The sequence below is a fragment of the Suncus etruscus genome, chromosome 17 (genome assembly GCF_024139225.1).
Source record: "Suncus etruscus isolate mSunEtr1 chromosome 17, mSunEtr1.pri.cur, whole genome shotgun sequence".
NCBI classification, from domain to species: Eukaryota; Metazoa; Chordata; class Mammalia; order Eulipotyphla; family Soricidae; genus Suncus; species Suncus etruscus.
Window position 1 is genome coordinate 38,728,726 of NC_064864.1, and position 20,597 is coordinate 38,749,322.

Sequence of the window (20,597 nt, forward strand, 5' to 3'; positions counted from 1 at the left end):
TTTTCTTCACCTTTATTCCCTCCTTAATTGAGCCTTAATTTCGCCTACCAAGTTTTTCAATCCTGTTATTTCAGTTTGAAGTTTTCTCATTTCTATTTTCTTATCCTATTGATTATTATTTGTGGTCAGGTAGCTGCTTTTTTCTTGTGGTACTGGGGATTGAACTTTAGGCATGCAAAGCAGGTGTTGTACCACTGAGTACATCTTGAGCCCTACCTACTCTATCCAAACGATTTGGATGTTTTCCTTTCTAATCCTCTGACTTTTTTTGCTTCATTTTTATTGACATGATTTCTCATTTACATTTTCTGACTCTTTTCCAAATTGCCTTTTAAGACTTTCTTTGAGACTTATAATTCCTTTTCTACTTTTAGTTAATTTGTTTTACTGTTGTTGTTTGGAAGCAACAGGTTTTATTTGAAAATTCTGAGGAAAGGAGAGGAGAAGAATGGGAGAGTAATGTGCTCAACAGAGAATGAGGGCTTCTCTAAATGTAGAGAGTATAGAACTTAGCACGGAAGTAGAAAAGTCCAATTTCAAGAGGAGAAAATACAGGTGTCATGTGCATAGGCCTAAGGAGCACATGTGCCTTTACTAATTGTTTCTAAAGCTAGCATTCTTTTTCTATTTTCACTTTCTATTTGTTTGTTTTTTTGTTTTTGGGCCAAACCCGTTGATGCTCAGGGGTTACTCCTGGCTGTCTGCTCAGAAATAGCTCCTAGCAGGCATGGGGAACCATATGGGACATCGGGATTCAAACCAACCACCTTTGGTCCTGGATTGGCTGCTTGTAAGGCAAATGCCGCTGTGCTATCTCTCTGGGCCCTTCACTTTCTATTTATAAATTTTCTAGAAATTGATAATATCTCCTAAACTATACTGAATAGCTGTCATAAACTTAAAGGTGATACTTATAGTAATTTTAAGATAAATTCTATATCTTGTTTTGTAGGATAAAAGTTCTAATGTGAAAAGTGAAGAGAATCCAGGTAAAACTTACTTATTCTATTTTTGAAAATATGTGTTCTATTTTTGAAAAATATTTTCACTTTATTATAAAAATGATTTTATTTTTTTATAGTTGTGAGGAAGAAGAGAGGACGAGAAGATGAGTCATATAGTATTTCAGAGGTTATGTCAAAAGAGGTAAAAACAAAATTAAGTATTGAAATAGTAAAATAAATATTGAACTTGGTGTGAAAAGTATTTTAATATGTTGCATAACTTAGTATTCAGAAATGTATTTTAATCTGGAATAGAATCAACCTCAGAGATTGTGTGATGAAAGACACAAAATATGATAAAAACATTATTATGAGTAGTGCATCTTTAATTGGTGGGTGGATTTCCTGGGACCATCAAGAACAGACATTGGATTGTGAACTGTTTTAAAGCCATAAAGATTTGTTGTAGTTAATAACTTGTTTTCTCAATGTGTTGAATATTTTAGATATTCTCACTTCCTTGTTAAAGGAGCACGAATTAAGTGTAATTAGAAACTGTGCATTTTTTTTTTACCTCAGAGTCTTATCTTGAAAACTTTGTTGTTGTTTTTTGTTTGGTTGTGGTTTTTGTTTTGGGGCCACACCTGATGACTCACAGGGCTTACTCCTGACTGTGCTCAGAAATCACTCCGAGCAGGCATGTAGGAGCATCTTTAATTTAGACAAACCATAGGCATTACTTAGCTTTTTATATTTTATCTGAAAATCAAACTTCTTAGCTCCTCAAAGTATAAAATATACCGTCTCAGGTCTAAGGAAATATATTAAAGGAGTGTATTAAGTCCCAGGTATTTCTGGGACTTAATCCTAAGTGAGCACTTAGCTTAGAGAGACCCCCTAACATAAACTGGTTATAACTAAAAAGCTGGCTAGAAAACTCACAATGTTTGTTTTTAACCTAGGCACTCTTGACTTTTTTTTTTTAGTTTAAAATTAAAAGAAACTAGGGCTAGGAATGTAGAATGGCAGGTAGAAATAGTTATTTGCCTTGCTTTAGCTTACATCCAGTGAGAAATATCTAGAAATGAGTATTCAATCACATTTAAGTATTGAGTGGAATTGACAGCATGTGGAGGGGCTCTATGTCATCTGAGGAAGTGGCAGCTAAGTTGGGTCTTGAGGGATAAGTATTAATTCCTTTATAGATGGAGGAAAGGAAGAATTTTATAAGAGTAAAAACAAGGTAAGCAAAAAAAGACAGTTACCTGAAGACAGAGGAGACCCCAGATATTTGACAAGTTGGGAAAAACATGAGCTAGAGCAGTAGTACAGTAGGTAGGATGCTTACATTGTATGCTGCTGACCCAGTTTTGATCCCAGGCATTCTTATGGCCACCTTACCACCATTAGGAGTTATTCCTGAGTGTAGGTTAGAGCCAGTAAGTAATCCCTGAGCATCTCTGGGTGTGTGTTCTCTCCTAAAAAAAAAAAAAAATCCCAGATATCACACGTGGTTCTAGTTGTGAATAAATAAAACAGTGTCAAAGGCCTGAGCAAAATTACAGCTGATGAGGCGCTTGCCTTGCACATGGTTGACCTTGGTTCAATCCCTGGCATTCCATATAATCCCAGAGTACCACCAGGAGTAAGTCCTGAGGACTGGTAGGTATGACCCAACACACCCCACTCCTCAAATAAAAATAACGAAAGGATGAAGACATAGAGCCCAGCAATGTCACACCCTGCGGTTTTCAGGGACCAAATGGGATGCTAGGGATTAAGCCCAGGTTGGCCACATGTAAGGCAAACACTACCCACTATACTATGATGGTTCCAGCTCAGGTATTTTCTTTTCAGTGAGCTATAGCTATAGCTGCTGTGTTTTTTATTTGTTTAATAAAAATACTCATAGATGGCAGTGTGTGATATTTTTCAGTCATGTATTTCTCCAAAATGGTTTTGCTTTTCTAACCTTATAATGTCATCTCTATCCTCAGTTCCATATATACTGTATTTTTTGCTCTATAAGATGCACCTGACCATAAGTTTTTAGACAAGGAAAATAAGAAAAAAATGTTCTAAAGCAAATGGTGCAATACAAGATTCCCTCAGGAAATGACCGTTGGGAATAACTAGCCTGAGTGGCTAAAGTATATTTACAATTTGCCAGTCCACAACTGGTTAAACATTTACCTAATCTTTTTTTTTTAAACATTAGAAAATTAAAAAAACAAGCTTCAGCTCCAGGTGGCATTCGCTCCATAAAACACAAGGCATTCTCCCTCCCTGGGTATGAAAAATATCCCTCCTTATGGTATGAAAAATACAGTAAATTCTCTCAGCTTTAGAACATTAAGAGCTATATTTAGATAATTCTTTAAAAACATGTGTCACAACTATTCACTAGCATGTCCTGTCAGTTTTTTTAATCTTAAATTTGAGATGTGTTTGTTTCCTTAATGCAAACTTATTTTGTTATCTGAATATTATTTACTCTTTAAAATGTATCTGAGTTTAATGTTTACTTTGTTGACTTTTTCAGATCATAAAATGTAGCATAGCAGTCTCAGAAGACATCATATAATAGTTTCCTAATTCTGTGATTGTTTGCCAAATTATAAAATCAGCTCTAAGTAAATTTTAAACTCAGAACTGTAAACAAATGACCCTCAATAAATTTTATTTTAATTAGCGAATATACTCAGCAGAGTAGAGTTGGCTTGCAGGTTGGAGTTTTCTAGCTCCTATTCTGGAGGATTGCTGCCATTTATGAAGTTGGACTTACGTAGCTCAGTCAGATATACTGATTTTTCTTTTTCTCTTTTTATTGGAAAAGTCATGGTGCCCAGAAAACGTCTCAGTTGAGTTCAAACCATGTGTTTTGAAGTTAATGTAACAATTCTACTCTTTATGATTTTCCCTGGGAAGAAGGGCCCAGAAGATGGCTCAGGGGAAACGTGAGGTTAATCCCTGGTGACACTCTGACAATCTTATATCTAAGATCTCTGGCAGAGAGGCAAAAAGAAAAAATTAGGGTGTAAATATCTTGTTTGGGGGGAGTGTTCTTGCTTTTGTTTTGGGGGCCATAGTCATTTTTCACAGGGCTTACTGTTAACTGTGCTGAGGAATCACTTGTCGCTGAAGCTCAGGGAAACCATACCTGTGCCCAGAATTGAACCTAGGTTGGGTCCATGCAAAAAAAGCACGTTACCCAATGTGTGCTATCTTTTTATCCCTTGTTTTTGATTGTTGTCAATAATGTAGGTATTTATGAAGCTCTACAGGTTTATTTGCCATAAGGACCACCAGCTTGAGGTTTCTAGTATAATTATCTTGACATTAGTAATAACAGGATGATTAAGTGAGTAAAAATAAGCCTTATATTATTTTGGTTTTGTATTTTCTAGGAAATCTTGTCTGTGGCTAAAAAAAATAAAAAGGAGAATGAGGTAAGAGATTTATCAGATTTGCTTTCCTGACCCTAACTCTTATTCTTAGTGTGAATTTTATTTCTTAGCCTTAATTTTCTTAGCCTTAAAATTAGCTTACTTTTGATCCTTGTATGTTTTTTATATATGAGCTCTTGGCATTTTGTTTTCTATTTCTGAAGTGCATAAAATAGGTAAGTAAGGGAGTTCCTATAAGCATGTAGATATATAAGTTCACTTACATATTTTACAGTTTTTGGAAACTGTTATCTGTATCTTGTTTCTACCATTAAAGATTTTCTTTGGTTTCATGAAGAAAATACTTGATCACACTGACTTCTCTTTTGTGTAGAGAGGTTTATATAATTACTCGCTAAGTGCCTATCCAGGTTATCCAGAGAACAAAAATGATCATAAAAGGAAATTATTCACGAAGGGGAATATGATGTAATTACCTATCAAAGGTTAAGGGAAAAATGGTGACAAATAATTGATAGATACAAAATATGCTCTTTGAGTACCACCATAAAATACCTTTTATTTTTGGATCATTTTAAAGATTAGTTTATGGTTGTAATTTTTTTGTGTGTGTGTGGTTTTTGGGTCACACCCGGCAGTGCTCAGGGGTTATTCCTGGCTCCAGGCTCAGAAATTGTTCCTGGCAGGCACGGGGGACCATATGGGACGCCGGGATCCGAACCGATGACCTCCTGCATGAAAGGCAAACGCCTTACCTCCATGCTATCCCTCCTATCCTATCGCGAATACTTTGCGCCTAGCACAGATGTCATTTCCCTGCTCCTGCCCGCTGTTCCTTGCATTATCCGAGGCCTAGGGGAGAGAAGGGAGAGAAGTTTATTACAGAATTAGATTTTGTCATACCTTCATCATGACTTCATCATAGCCTGCAGTGAAGAGAAAGATTGATGATGAGCACAGACAATTTTAGGAAAAGTGGGAGACACAGTATTTCTTTGTTGAGCACAGAGGCATCCCCACATGTCTTATTTGCTCAGAGAAAGTTGCAGTGCACAAGGAATACAACTTGAAACACCATTATTCAACTAAACATGCTGAGGAATGTGCAAAATATCAAGGAAATGAGAGAGCCAAGCGGGTTGTCAGTCTTAAAGCATGTCTAATGAGGCAACAAGATTTCTTCAAGAAAGCAACCAAAGAGAATGTTGCATCAGTTGAAGCCAGTTATATGGTTAGTGAGATGATTGCTAAGGCAGGGAAACCATTCCCAGAAGGAGAATTTGTTAAAAAATGCATGTTACAGGCTGCAAGTATCTGTCTGTCTGGAAAAGAAAGGTCAGTTTAGCAAATTCAGCCTTTCTGCCAACACTGGCAGAGCGCATTTCTGACATGTCAAGTGACATTTATCAACTGTGTGAGAAAGCCAATGCTTTGATGCATGCTCAGTTGCTCTTGACGAGGGCACAGATATAACAGACACTGCGCAGCTCACAATTTATGTCCATGGTGTTGATTGCAATTTTGAATTGACAGAGGAGCTGTTCACAATTATTCCAATGCATGGCCAGACCACCGCTAATGAGATATTTCGGCATCTGTGTGATGCCATTGAGAATGCAGGTTTGTTGGAATAATAACCGATGGAGCGCCATCGATGACAGGGAGGAAAAATGGACTGGTGGCACTTGTTCAAAAAAATCTTCAAGAGGAGGGTGTAGAGAAGGCCATTGCTTTTCACTGCATTATCCATCAGCAGGCCCTTTGCAGTAAATGCCTGCCGTGTGACAATGTGATATCTGTTGTTGTGAAATGCATCAACCAAATCAGATCCAGGGGCTTAAAGCACAGGAGGTTCTGTGCTTTTTTAGAGGACATGGAGTCAGAATATGGAGATGTGCTCTATTTCACCGAGGTACCTTGACTCAGTAGGGGAAATGTTCTGAAAAGATTTTTTCAGTTGAGAGAAGAAGTGAAAGCCTTCATGGAGAAGGATGGGAATGCTGTTTCTGAGTTGAGTGATCACAAATGGCTCATGGACTTAGCTTTTCTTGTTGACATCACACATAAGCTGAATGTACTAAACAAGATGTTACAAGGTCCGGGGCAGTTTGCCTATGACAACGTGAGAGCATTTTCCACAAAACTTGTGCTATGGAAATCCCAGCTCTCTCAGACAAACCTTTGCCATTTCCCAGCATGCAAGGAACTTGCGGATGCAGGCATACCATTCAGCTGTGAGAAATATGTTGATGCTATTTTTAAGCTAGAGAAGGAATTTGATTACAGATTTGCAGACTTCAAAAAGCACAGAGCCACTTTCCAAATTTTTGTGGACCTCTTTTCCTTTGATGTGCAAGATGCCCCTCATGTGCTTGAAATGGAGCTCAATGACCTGCAATGCAACTCTGATCTCAAAGCCAAGTTCAGGGAGATTAGTGGAAAAGCAGACATGCATGGGCAATTTTTGAGAGAATTGCCTCCCAGCTTCCCTGAGCTTTCCTGATAGAGTCCCACCAGGGAAGGCCTGGATTAGGGGAGGAAATAGGGGAACGGCTGGAGGCCTGCCAAGCCTCCCAGCACCCCCCAAGCTCTGGAGAATGCCTCCGTTATAGCGTATCCCCTAACCCCATACCTGGGAAGAGCTTGCCTCTAGGATCAAGGCACCAGAAGCCAGCTATCTGCCCAGCCCCTCCCTCTGCTCCTCCCCCCTAGAGTGGGGCGGGGGAGAGGGGACCCCTAATAGAGTCCACCTGGAACCCACAGCAGGCCATATGTATGTAGTTTTGAGACAAAAAGTTTATGTTTTTCTGGTTGACTTCTCCCTTTTAATTGGTTTAATCTCATTTTTGTATTTTTTCATGAGTTGCTATATTTTTGCAGTGTAAATGATACTACTAACCAGTACAATCTGTTATTGTGATGCAGTGTCACAAACAGATGTCTTTAGATGTTTAAAGTGTTTTTAAATTTTCTTTTACTTTGAAACTGTCCCTGTAATAGAGTGAATCATAGAAAACAGAATGGAGTGAATAGAATGAAAGAGAAAACAACTTTTTAAGCTCCTTTAAAGAAATCGGGTTCTTTTTGGGTTTTTTTTTTGGGGGGGGGCACACCTAGTGACGCTCAGGGGTTACTCCTGGCTATGTGCTCAGAAATCGCTCCTGACTTGAGGTCCCTATTGTACGCGGGGGGATCGAACAGTGGTCTGTCCTAGGCTAGCGCAGGCAAGGACGATCCCTTACTGTTTGCACCAGTGCTCCGGCCCCAGAAATTGATTTTTTTTTTTATTTCAGACATTAGCTGTTGTTGAAAGTTATCAATAAAGTGGTGTAATACATTCTTTGGTAGCATATCTTTGAGGCTTCAAAGAGGGTTACAAGTATGTTTTATTTAACAATTTTATTGTTTAAAGGTTCTTTTTTGAAATTTGTGATTGTGTGATAACAAGGTAACTGTCTAAGGTTTTATTCTTGTTGCTATTTTTCCTTGCTCTAAAATTTGGTAAATTTTTATTAATCAGTATGCTTTCTGAAAGAGGGTAACAACTTTATGTCAGACTTCTCAAAACTTTTCTCTTTAGGATCAGAGCTCCTCTTCTAATCCCTGTGTAGAAGATCTTCAGAAAAACAAAGATTCAAATAGTGTAATTAAAGACAGATTGTCTCAAACTATGAGACAGAATACAAAATTCTTCTATGACCCAGTAAGGAAATGTAATGGAGAACCAGTACCTTTTCAGCAACCAAAACTTTTTACTGGGGGAGTGATGCGATGGTACCAAGTCGAAGGCATGGAATGGCTAAGGGTAATGAATTAATTTTTTTTTTATTGTAAGAATTTTTCAAGAGACAATTGATTAACATATTGAGGTAAACTGACATAACAATATACTAACATAACATAACATATAATTAATATGATATAATACATGTAAATCAAAGAACATTTCTGAATAAAACACAATTTTTTTTATCATAATGACATATCTTTTACGATAGTATTTTAGGTACATATTAACATTGAATCAGGGCAATATCCATCACCACCAGTGTTGTTCTCCCTTCATCCCTGTTCCCAAGCAGATATCCCTTTCTCCCTCCTTTATCCCCCAGAATGCTAGTGTAACTAAAAGCATATATGTTAACACTAATGTAAACCATTTTTTTTTTTTGCAGTTCCAGATATTTTTACTAGTGGTTTCTTAAAGGTCAGAGGAGCACTGTATAAACAATGTTAGAGTGGCAATTATCATTTGTATGGGCCCACAAAAGTATGGGGGTCATGGAAAGGAAAATCTTCTGGCCTAAGTACAAGGAGACCCTACCCCTGAAGTTTTCTGACATAAGACCATTTCTAGGCTCCAGGCAAACTAGTTTGTCTAATCCAGGTCATTGTAGTACCCATACAGTTACATTTTTCACAGTCTCTGTTGTTGGTATTCTGTTTCTGTATTGAAGGTCCTGGAATCTGTGTATCCTACATTGAAGTCAGGATGGTGCGGAGCGGCGTCTAATTTCAACTCACAATTAAAGGGCAGTGCAGAAAGCCCTGTCCAGTATGCAGACTGTCATTGTTGTTTAAATCTTCTCAGTTTTAAGGGAAGACTCTTTTTTGAGTAAATCGATGTCAGAGCAGCAGTAGGGCCTTCCCTGGTAGAGGATTGCTTCCAGGTGATGTCATAGACAACTTTGGATGTTTCATAGATGACTTCCCTGGTTCAGGGGTGACTGGAAAATGCCCAAACCTCTGAGGCCTGTGCCAGTTCATCATGTCAATGTTCAGGGTGTAAGGTTCCATTGCACCACAAGATTTGTGTGTTCCTATCTCTATTAGACAAGAACTTATTTGTATGTATAGTATTTTCCATTTTAATGTGCCCATGCAAACAAGGAATAATGCTACCTGGCGTTATCAGCGAATAAGGAGGCCGCAAGAACAAGTCCAACAATCCCCGTGACCTGGTTCAAGCATAAGCATTAAACTGAGGGACTCTTTCACCAACATTCCTTATTGAACAGTTCACAAAGAGAAAAAAGATAAAAAGTGGGGGAAAATAAACAATCTAACTTAAGACAGTGGACACAATTGTCACCGTTTAAGAAAATTTGTGTGTTCCCATCTCTATAAGATAAGAACATGTTTGTATATAATTTCCCATTTAAATGTGCCTATGCAAAGGAAGAACAGTATCACATGGCGAGATTGGTGCCTATAGGGATGCTAGAACAAGTCCAACAATCCAATTGACTTGGTTTTTATATAAACATTAAATGGAGGGACACTTTTACAAATTTCCTTATTTAGCAAATAACAAAAGAAGAAAAGATGGAGAGGGACTCTTTCACCAAAATACCTTATTGAACAGTTCACAAAGAGGAGAAAAGATAAAAAGTGGGGAAAATAAACAATCTAACTTAAGACAGTGGACTCAGTAGTTACCATTTATGGGAATCAGAAACCTAGTATAGTAGCAACCGAAATTACACAGTAAAAGAAGGAAGAGGCCGTTGAGAGTAAACAAGTAGGTAAAGAGTACTGGCTTCTTCCCAGCCTGAGAGTCCATCCACTCATTTTTATTTTGAAAATATTTGAATTAATATTTTTTTAAGATAAGATTGGTTTAGTTACATTTAAGCCTTTCACATAATCTGATATCATGCAACTGTATGTAAATACTAAAATTATTTAACCACCTTAAATACTTGAAAAATAAGTAATGTTTTTAACGACTATCATGACTTGAGTGTGATCCTAACTTAAAAATATTATGTCTTCTATTTTTCTTTTATTGGTAAAATGACCAGCTAAATTCAAAAGACATACATATCCTAATTTAAATACTTTGTATTATTTTATCTAGATGCTTTGGGAAAATGGAATTAATGGCATTTTAGCAGATGAAATGGGACTGGGAAAGACAGTTCAGTGCATTGCTACAGTTTCATTGATGATTCAGAGAGGAGTACCTGGACCTTTCCTTGTATGTGGCCCTTTGTCTACACTTCCTAACTGGATGGCTGAATTTCAAAGATTTACACCAGAAGTAAGATGGACTTCCTTTTGTTAACTATATTAATATATTGTTTTATTGCCTAAACTAAATGGATGGTTATATTTCTCTATAACTTACTTAGTTTTTGGTTTTGGGCCACACTCAGCAGCACTCAGATTACTTCCAGACTCTGCACTCAGAAATCACTCCTGGCAGGTGCAGAGGGACCATTTTGGATGCCAGCAATGTGCAGGGCAATTGCTGTACCTGCAGTGCTGATACACGGAGGGATCTGGACTTTGGGGTCACTTTAATGATGGTTGGTCTAATGGTGGGAAACTGACATGGGTGTAATAAGTATACAGTTGGTTCTGGAGTTTACATGCACACTAGGGATCAAACTAAGGCCCTTTCACATGCATATTTTACTACATCAGTTATCTCTTTGGCCCTGTTTGTGACCTTTTTTTTTATTCTATTGTAGATTATTTTATTAGAAAAATTTATTGAAAAATAAAATTAAGATTAATAACTTTTATTGGACTTTTCATTTTATATTTTCCAAACTGTTGGGTGTTTCTGTTTTATATTAAAATTATCATAACTCAACGTAAAACTTTTCAGATTCCTACGATGTTATATCATGGGACCCAGCAGGAACGTCAGAAATTGGTAAAAAATATTCACAAACGGATAGGAGCACTACAGATTCATCCTGTGGTAATTACTTCATTTGAAATAGCCATGAGAGACCGAAAATCATTACAGGTACAAATAGCTCTCATTAAATTCTTCATAATCTGCCTAAATCATAACTTTGATTATTCAAATATCACCATGCAGAAGCACTTAATTATTCTGGAAGAAGTAATAGCTTATTTTGTTTATTCATTTAGAAACTGTAAGTTTATATCAGTAGTAAAATTTTGACAAAGCCTGTATTCTTTAACAAAATTCAAATCTATTGTACTTTAACCTATTGTCATATCATTTAAAATGTATTAGTTTTCTGGGCCTAAGTGATAGAACCATAACACAGCAGATAGCCCAGTTTGGTCCCCAGCATTCCATATGATCCTGCGAGCCCACCAGGAGTGACTCCTGAGTACAAAGTAAGTATGGCTCCAAAACAAGCAAGAAAAAAAAAAAATATATATATATATTTATATATACACATATATATTAACATCATTTTGAGATAGACGTGCCTATGATTATATTTACAGATATGTCTGACATGTAGCTTAAGTATATAGAATTTATTTATTAAATTTTAATAAAAATAGAATATGAAAAATTTTTAGAATCAGTCATTTATAGCATATTTTCATAGCTGTTTTCTTATTCTTAGCTACTTTAGTGCCCATATTCTGTAATATAATTAGAAAATTGAATGTTATTCTCATCAATTAAACATGTTTCCCCTTTATTATTTTCATTTATTGTTTTGGTGTTAGTGAATTGTTTGGTTTCTGTGCTCTGTGTTACACAGAGCATTACACTTGGCATTTGGGCATCTGGGATTAAATCCAGGCTTGTATATACAAAACATGCCCTCTGCCATCCCACCCTCCTTTAGTGTTTTGAATTTTTCCCTCAGTGCTCTTCTTTCTTTTCTCCCCTCTCCTTATTCTCCTTTTTTTCTATATCATGTATTCACCTCTTTTACAGATAGTTCATCTTTTGACTAGCATATCAAATTTTATTTATGTTCTGATGGAATATTGAATTGTGATCTATACTTAGATAAGCTCAGAAGATTAATATAAAACTTTTGAATGTCATCAGAATTATTTCTATGATTTATACTGTTTACAGGAAAAAGTAGTGTAGATATCTATGAATTGTCTAGTTATTTTACTCTAACCAAGGTTATACTGAAAAAATATATATACACTGAAAATACAAGCTTATACTGAATTGTTTGCTTATATAGTAGCCATTTGCCAATGGTTACTAGAAATTTTATGATTTTTATTCTCTAAGATTAATTCAAGATTTCTAACTTAAGTAATTGAAAGGAATGATATATTCTACAATTTGAATGGGTTTGAAAACACATTGGAATAAGTAGTAAATTATTTTTATATGTTTTTCATAATCATATCACTACATTTATATAAAATATCTAGAATTGGCAAAACTTTGTGAACTATATGTTAATGAAGCTAAAATAATGAACACACAGCTAATATGATATCATATGCAAGGAAAATGCTAATGGTATTTAACTTTTCATAAAAGGAATGAGAACTTAAAAAATAAATAAAAAAATAAAAAAAAGGAATGAGAAGTTACAAAATCTTAGAAATTGGGTATAATAGTATAAAAATTAACAGGACTTTATTCTCTGAATATTATAAAGTGAAGAGATCTTAAGTGTATAATAGGTTGACTTCAACTTTTTGTTCTGACTATATTAGTTTTAGAAAGTAAATTTGTCCCATGAAAAGGAAAACATGATCATCCTTATACAGAAATGGCATCTAATAAAATGGAATATCTCTTAATACAGAGAAGTTTTATTTTCAGATTTTTTTGGAGGAGTTGTAAAATCATGTTTAATTATTTTTCCCTCTATTTTCTAGCATTGTTACTGGAAATACTTAATAGTAGATGAAGGACATAGGATTAAGAACATGAAGTGTCGTCTAATCAGGGAGCTAAAACGGTTTAATGCAGATAACAAACTTCTTTTGACTGGTACTCCCTTGCAAAACAATTTATCAGAGCTTTGGTCACTGCTAAACTTTTTATTACCAGATGTTTTTGATGATTTGAAAAGGTAGGTAAGCCACTATTAAAAAAATTTTGTTTTTCATTTTATTTGGGCCACATCCAATTATTTATGGGTTAATCCTTGCTCTGCACTCAGAAAGCATTCTCTGTAGGCTGAAGGGAACCATATTGGATCCCGAGTATCAGATCTATTTCTGCTGAGTACAAAGCAAGTGTCCTACCCACTATACTGTCTGACCCCTAGAACTATTTTCTTTATTACTTTTTTGCTACGTTCACCCCTATGTAAGGAACTCTGACCCTGAGACCAAAGGAGAGTCCCAGTCTCGAGGCCCTAGATGCTGCACCTTTTAGGGAGGGTCTGGGAGGGCGTCATTTTGAGAGGCCCTAGTTGCCTGTACCTACCAGGAAGGTATGTACCCACATAAAAAAGGCACTGAGAGACCTTGGTCGCCTATCCATGAGGCACTCAGGGAAATGGGGAAAATGACAAGGGACATAGTGTATATATTATTTGAGATATAACTTCACTAGCATCCTCAGGACTTTTCTTTGAGCCTCTCTTAAAGACCACTCTGATTTCTGTAAACCCACCTTGCCATGAGAAATTATGTATGCTTAAGCAATTCCTTATTAGTCTTACAGAATTATTAACCAACCTCAAATCTAGCTTTGCTGTTAGCCTAAGTGCAGTCATATTTAGGGTTAATATTTCAGGCCCCAGCTCAGAATGCATGAACTGGAACAGGGCAAAACAATTAAAAAAAAAAAGTCCACTTTTTGAAAATTGACCTTGCTAGCAAAAACCAGACAAGATAGCAAAAGCAGCAGGGAACATAGAAGGCTGCTCTGGGTTGGTAAAGAGCAAGTTACACTGTGTATTTTGTGAGAATTAACAGTTAGGTCTACAATTATACCTTGCCAAGAAATTGAGTTTAAGTAGTCCAGATTAACATTGAACAAATGGAACAAACCCTATTTCTGAGCCTCTGAATCTCTGCCAACTTTTGTGCACCCACTGTCCTGACCAAGCAGGCTTACATTTTTCTTTTTAGTATTTTGGTCTCCTGAGTGTTTTCAGGGCATATATCTAACTTTTGCACTCAAGGGTTCAGTGTGACATAGCTGAAGACCAAATATGGCACCAGGGACTAAAACCTCTATGGCTGCATTAAAGGCAAGCCATTTACTTAAAATTCTATCTCTGACCCCAGGAAAGCAAATTTAAATGGGAATATAGCTTTTAATTGTTTTACTTTAATAATACTCATATAGTTAGCAAATTCTGCTTTAAGGCCAGGCTCTTACCACTAGAGCATATTATTAAACAAGAAAGGTTTCATGTTTTGTGCAGTCCTTATAAGTTAGGACATTGAGGATACTCATCTCAATTTATTTAAAAATATGATTCAGTTAGCATTTCTTCCAGTTGGATTTATTAACAATATAGTACTACCTAGTATAGAATATAAACCATGCAAGTTATTTATGTTGTGAATGACTATGAAGATTCATAAATGAATCAGGACTTTTAAATTTTATTCGTATAATTAACCATACATAATTATTCACATAAGTTAATTTTTAACATTGACAGTATTTTATATTCGGAAGAATAAAAAGTATTTAGTAAAATAACAAGATATATATGTTGAATTTTAAAAACATGGTTATATGGGGGCCAGAGAGAGAGCATGGAGGTAAGGCTTGAATGCAGGATGGTGGTTCAAATCCCGGCATCTCATATGGTCAGTACCCTATGCCTGCCAGGGGTGATTTCTGAGCTTAGAGCCAGGAGTAGTCCCTGAGCGCTGCTGGGTGTGAACCAAAAACAAAAACAAAAAAACATGGTTATATTATGACACTGGTTTTCAAGAATAGCTTTTGTATCAATAGCTCATTAAAATATTTCATAGGGAAATATTTCATAGGGGGGAAATATTTTATAGAATATGCTTGTAATGTTAATTTTTGTGGTGGTCTTACTGTAAAATAATTTTTATGTTGTATATCAAGGACAAAAGTCTTAAGGTATAATCCATACTTTATGCACAGTTAATATAAAATTTAAAATAATATGTTTACTTGACTTATGTGATAGGCTAATTGGACTTTTTTCTCTTTCAGCTTTGAGTCTTGGTTTGATATCACTAGCCTTTCTGAAACGGCCGAAGATATTATTGCAAAAGAAAGAGAGCAGAATGTATTACACATGTTGCACCAGGTTTTGACCTTTATTCTTGTGCTTTAATATAAATAGAATTAAAAAAGACCTTAGAGATGGCTTATTCAGTTCTTCTTAGGAGATGTTGAAAAACACGACTAGGAAATTTTCTCTATTTAAAGCATTTTGTTTTTTTTTTTTTATCAGTTTCTATTTATTTTTTTATACTCTGATGCCCAGGACTTACTCCTGTCTCTTTGTTCAAGGATCACTCCTGATAGGGTTCAGGAGCCAAATGGATGCTGGAAATCAAACTTAGGTCCGTCACTAGTAAACCATTCCTGCACACTCCTTGTACTATTGCTCTGATCCCTTAATGGTTTTTAGTAGTTGGGCCACACTTGGTGGTGCTCAGGGATTACTAATTACTCCTGGTATTGTTCAGGGGACCTTATGAGTATGCAAGAATTTGAACCCCTGTCAGCCATATGCAAGCCAAATGCCCTACCTACTGCTCTGTTGCTCTGATCCTTACTGTTTTTATTGTCCATTTTATTTATTTATTTATTTATTTATTTATTTATTTATTTATTTATTTATTTATTTATTTAGGTTTTTTGGGCACACCAGTTTGATGCTCAGGGGTTACTCCTGGCTAAGTGCTCAGAAATTGCCCCTGGTTTTGGGGGGACCATATGGGACGCCGGGGGATAGAACCGCGGTCGCGATCTTTTCTTGGCTAGCACTTGCAAGGCAAACACCTTGCCTCTAGCGCCACCTCGCCAGCCCCGTTCATTTTATTTATTTATTTATTTATTTTTTTTTTTTTTGGTTTTTGGGCCACACCCTGTGACGCTCAGGGGTTACTCCTGGCTATGCGCTCAGAAGTTGCTTCTGGCTTCTTGGGGGACCATATGGGACGCCGGGGGATCGAACCGCGGTCCGTCCTAGGCTAGCGCAGGCAAGGCAGGCACCTTACCTCCAGCGCCACCGCCCGGCCCCACATTTTATTTTTAATGTCCTTTTTATGCCTAAAGGTTACTTTTAGGTTTGTCATTATTCTCAAATAAAAAACATTTATTTATTTATTTTTCCTTTTTGTGTTACTGGATTTTAAAATCCAGAATTCATGCAGACCAGGGGTTGTCTGTAACAATACTTTCTTTTCTAACCTTGGTTGAATCCTTTGACACTGATCCATGCAGTGTCTACACCTCCTTTCACATTGCTGCCTTTGCATAATGTGGGCATAAGCAACTTCTCAATTGTGCCATGACAATTTAACTTGGTTGCTTTGATACGATTATTACTTTCAAATTTTTGGGTTTTTTTTATTTATGTATATTTTTAATATATGTGTAAGTCATTTGTCTTTACACAAAAAGGAGAGTAATTTCAAATCTGAAGTTGTAAGACATAGAGAGGAAAATTTATGCCTATGTTTGGTAGATCAGACATTCAGATATTCTAAAAGTAGAAGCCTATAATTTAATACTAAGAAACAGATCGGTTGTACTTTATAAAAATACTTTTGTTTTTTGGGACCACCAAAGCAATGTTCAGGGGCTACTGGCTCTGCACTCAGGAATTACTTCTAGTAATACTTGAGTGACCATTTGGGATGCAGAATAGTGAACCTGGCTCAGCCACATGCATGACAAGCATCCTACTCACTGGACTCTCTCCAGCCCCACTTATAAAACTACTTTAATAATTTTTATGTTGTTGTTTTTGTGTTTTGTTTTGTTTTTGGGCCACACCTGGTGACACTCTCCTGGCTATGGGTGCAGAAATTGCTCCTTTCTTGGGGAATGATATGGGATGCCAGGGATTGAACTGAGGTCTGTCCTGGGTCAACCGTGTGCCTGGCAAGCGTCCTACTGCTGTGCTACTGCTCCAGCTCCTATTTTAACTAAAGAACCATGATTTACAAAATTACTGATAGTTGAGTGGCATATATTTCATCAGTTCCACCTCCAGTGTCAACCAATGTTCTCATACTCCCATCACCCACTTTGTTCCTCCCTGCCTCCTTCTCTGCCTGCCACTTTGACAGTTAAAAAGTTTGATGTCTGCATCTTAGATCTCATTGTCTTTTTTTTAAAAATTTATTAATCGAGGTGCTGTGATCTACAATACTGTTAGTGGTACTTCCCTATGCACATAATTCCAACACCACCACCACTGAACTGTTTTATAATATTCAAGGTGTTCTAGAATTTTTTAAACTTTGTAAACTTAGTGATGTCTAAATACTCTGAATTTATCATGTGGTGATTTGATCTTAAAGTTCCAAGGAGATGTGCTCACTTTGGCAGCACATATACTAAAATTGGAACGATACAGAGATTAGCATGGCGCCTGCACAAGGATGACACGCAAATTCATGAAGCTTTCCATGTTAAAAAAAAAAGTTCCAAGGAGATAAAATAATTCATATCAACTTTTGATAGTTTACAGTACTTAACATAGAATAAAAAGTAAGAAAAAGAGAAAGAAATGGGAGTATATTTTGTAAAAGTACAGAAATGTTTTAATATTCATGTTTATTTATGTTTCATTTTAGATTCTAACACCTTTCCTATTGAGAAGACTGAAATCTGATGTTGCTCTTGAAGTTCCTCCTAAAAGAGAATTAGTGGTTTATGCACCTCTTACAAAGAAGCAAGAAATCTTTTATACTGCCATTGTAAATCGTACAATTACAAACATGTTTGGAGCTAGTGAGGTATAGTGGGGATTTGAAATCACACTATAAATTACAGTTAGCATAGGAAATTTCATGATAGATTTTAATCTTGTAGTTCTTAGATGCAGGATTTATTTAATTTGGTTTTTCTTCCCTCTCTTTGTTGTTACTGCTGAGATGGGAGTTATACCATTGGTTGTCTTGACCTTGATGGCTCTATGGAACCCAGTGATGATGGTATGAATCTAACTGACCTTATTCTTGCAAGGTAGTTTCTCTATCACTGATCCATATACCTAGGAGCAATGTTTTTTTTGTTTTTTTGTTTTGTTTTTGGGCCACACCCAGTGACGCTTGGGCTACTCCTATGCACTCAGAAATTACTCCTGGTTTGGGCGACCATATGGGACGCCAGGGTATCGAACCGCAGTCTGTCCTAGCTTGGCGCTTGCAAGGCAAGCACCCTACCACCTGCGTGACTGCTTCGGCCCCAAAGATAGACTTTTAACTAAATTATAGGACATTAGGCCAATAGCAAAATTTTAGTAATATTATCTACCAAAATCCAAGTGACAGTAATACATTTGTATAGTTACCGAGAAGACTTGTTATAATTTTTGATTCTTATTCCAAATTATCTTAATAGTTATATTTTTTGTGGTTGAACATTTGTACAAATGCACATGGGTTGGAAATAAATGTGTGAAGGACATGCCAGCCAACCAAATAACTGTCCTATTGCATTATGATAGCTAAAAATTTATAATAGTATTTTTTATTTATTTTTTTGTGGTTCCAGGAAATCAAACCATCTGTGAGATTCTCACCCTCCATGAGAATTTTACTCTACCACTATTCTACATTCTCATCACCCATTACTATAATTGAGAGAAGTATGTTAGTCACTCACTGTATTTAAGGAGAAGGAATTCAAATATAATGTTCTCATATCCAAAGATTAGGAAGACTTTTAAACTTCGAATTTTCATTTACTTTTGGGGGATATACCCAGTGACACTCAGGGATTACTCCTGCCTATGCACTCAGAAATCGCTCCTGGCTTGGGGGACCGTATGGGCCAGGGAAATAGAACCGCCTTCCGTCTTGGGTTAGCACTTGCAAGGCAAATGCCCTACTGCTTGCACCACCACACCTGCCCCCATAAATTTTCTTTTCTTTTTTTTTTTTTTTTTTTTTTTTTTTTGGTTTTTGGTTTTTGGTTTTTGGGTTACATCTGGCTGTGCTCAGGGGTTACTCCGGGCTCTTATGTTCAGAAATTGCTCCCAGCAGGCTCCAGGGACTATATGAGATGCCAGGATTCGAACCACAGTCCTTCTGCATGCAAGGCAAACACCCTACCTGCATGCTTTCTCTCTGGCCCCAAGTTGTCATAATTTTATTTTATTTATTTTTTTGGTTTTTCGGGCCACACCCGTTTGATCCTCAGGGGTTATTCCTGGCTAAGCACTCAGAAATTGCCCCTGTCTTGGGGGGACCATATGGGATGCCAGAGGATCGAACTGTGGTCCTTCCTTGGCTAGCGCTTGCATAGCAGACACCTTACCTCTAGTGCCACCTCACCGGCCCCAGTTTTCATAATTTTAATTTAATGACTTAGATCTGAGTTTTGCTTTATTGTAATGCTTTTCTATTATGTGCAACTTAGGCTCTCTTCTCCCATTTTCTTTTACAATTGAAAGGAAGGTCTGGTGGCTGATAAGATAGTTCATAGAACTTGGGGACTTCATTGAAGTGCAAGTTCAATCTGGAAGCAACAAAATGTAGCCCTGATGGCCCCCAACACTGCTTGGACAGTCCTTAAAAAAAAAAAAAGATAAAAAGGATCTTACTCGGAAAATTAGAATAATTATATATTACACCTGTCTAAAGAAATTACTCCCGCAGCGCAGTATTGTGGAGCCCCTGTTTCAACCCTCAACTATAAAGAAATGCTATTAAAAAATGTCCCCTATAGTTATTACTTTCATTGGAGGTCTGAAGGCATTTTTTTTGGCTTGTTTTCAGGTACTATCACCAATTTTGTTTATAAAAACTGTGTGTGTGTGTGTGTGTGTGTGTGTGTGTGTGTGTGTGTGTGTGCGTGTGTTAGAATTTAAGGGTATATACTAAAGATTATTCTTTTAATTTGTTCTTTTTAAAGGTAGAAACGGTTGAGCTAAGTTCCACTGGACGACCAAAACGACGAAATAGGAAGTCAGTAGATTATAGCAAAATAGATGATTTTCCTAATGAATTGGAAAAGTTGATTAGTCAAATACAGCCAGAGCTGGAACGAGAAAGGTGATTGTAAGATTTATTTAAGTATCCTTTAAATTAGCATTGATTTTTTTAAAATATTCTTATGTAAATGGATTGTGTTCCTGATAGGAATGTTGTGGAAACAAATATCCCTATAGACTCTGAAGTTAATCTGAAGTTGCAAAATATAATGATGCTTCTTCGTAAATGCTGTAATCATCCATACTTGATTGAGTACCCTATAGACCCTGTAACACAAGAGTTTAAGGTAAATATTTTAATTCCCATAAATTTTTCATGTTGGGGAGAGGTTTTTATTGTTCAATATGCTGTTTGATGAATGACATTTTTATTTCATCTAGTAAAACTATTTTCTCCAGAAACCTAGAGTATTAGAATGAAG

General features: G+C 36.5%; 1 protein-coding gene and 1 non-coding gene across 2 annotated transcripts in view; both read left to right on the forward strand.

Moving 5' to 3' along the window:
- The window catches only part of HELLS (helicase, lymphoid specific), a 50,183-nt gene that overhangs the window by 9,835 nt on the left and 19,751 nt on the right, over positions 1 to 20,597 (forward strand). The window contains exons 5-15 of the mRNA XM_049790400.1: positions 953 to 989; positions 1,082 to 1,146; positions 4,352 to 4,393; positions 7,932 to 8,156; positions 10,212 to 10,394; positions 10,968 to 11,111; positions 12,932 to 13,128; positions 15,210 to 15,306; positions 17,813 to 17,974; positions 20,097 to 20,236; positions 20,324 to 20,462. Coding sequence (XP_049646357.1) covers positions 953 to 989; positions 1,082 to 1,146; positions 4,352 to 4,393; positions 7,932 to 8,156; positions 10,212 to 10,394; positions 10,968 to 11,111; positions 12,932 to 13,128; positions 15,210 to 15,306; positions 17,813 to 17,974; positions 20,097 to 20,236; positions 20,324 to 20,462 — 1,431 coding nt within the window. The remainder of the gene's footprint in view (positions 1 to 952; positions 990 to 1,081; positions 1,147 to 4,351; positions 4,394 to 7,931; positions 8,157 to 10,211; positions 10,395 to 10,967; positions 11,112 to 12,931; positions 13,129 to 15,209; positions 15,307 to 17,812; positions 17,975 to 20,096; positions 20,237 to 20,323; positions 20,463 to 20,597) is intronic.
- Positions 17,549 to 17,652, forward strand: LOC125995414 (U6 spliceosomal RNA). Its single transcript, XR_007490948.1, has one exon. It is a non-coding gene; the product is annotated as a U6 spliceosomal RNA (small nuclear RNA).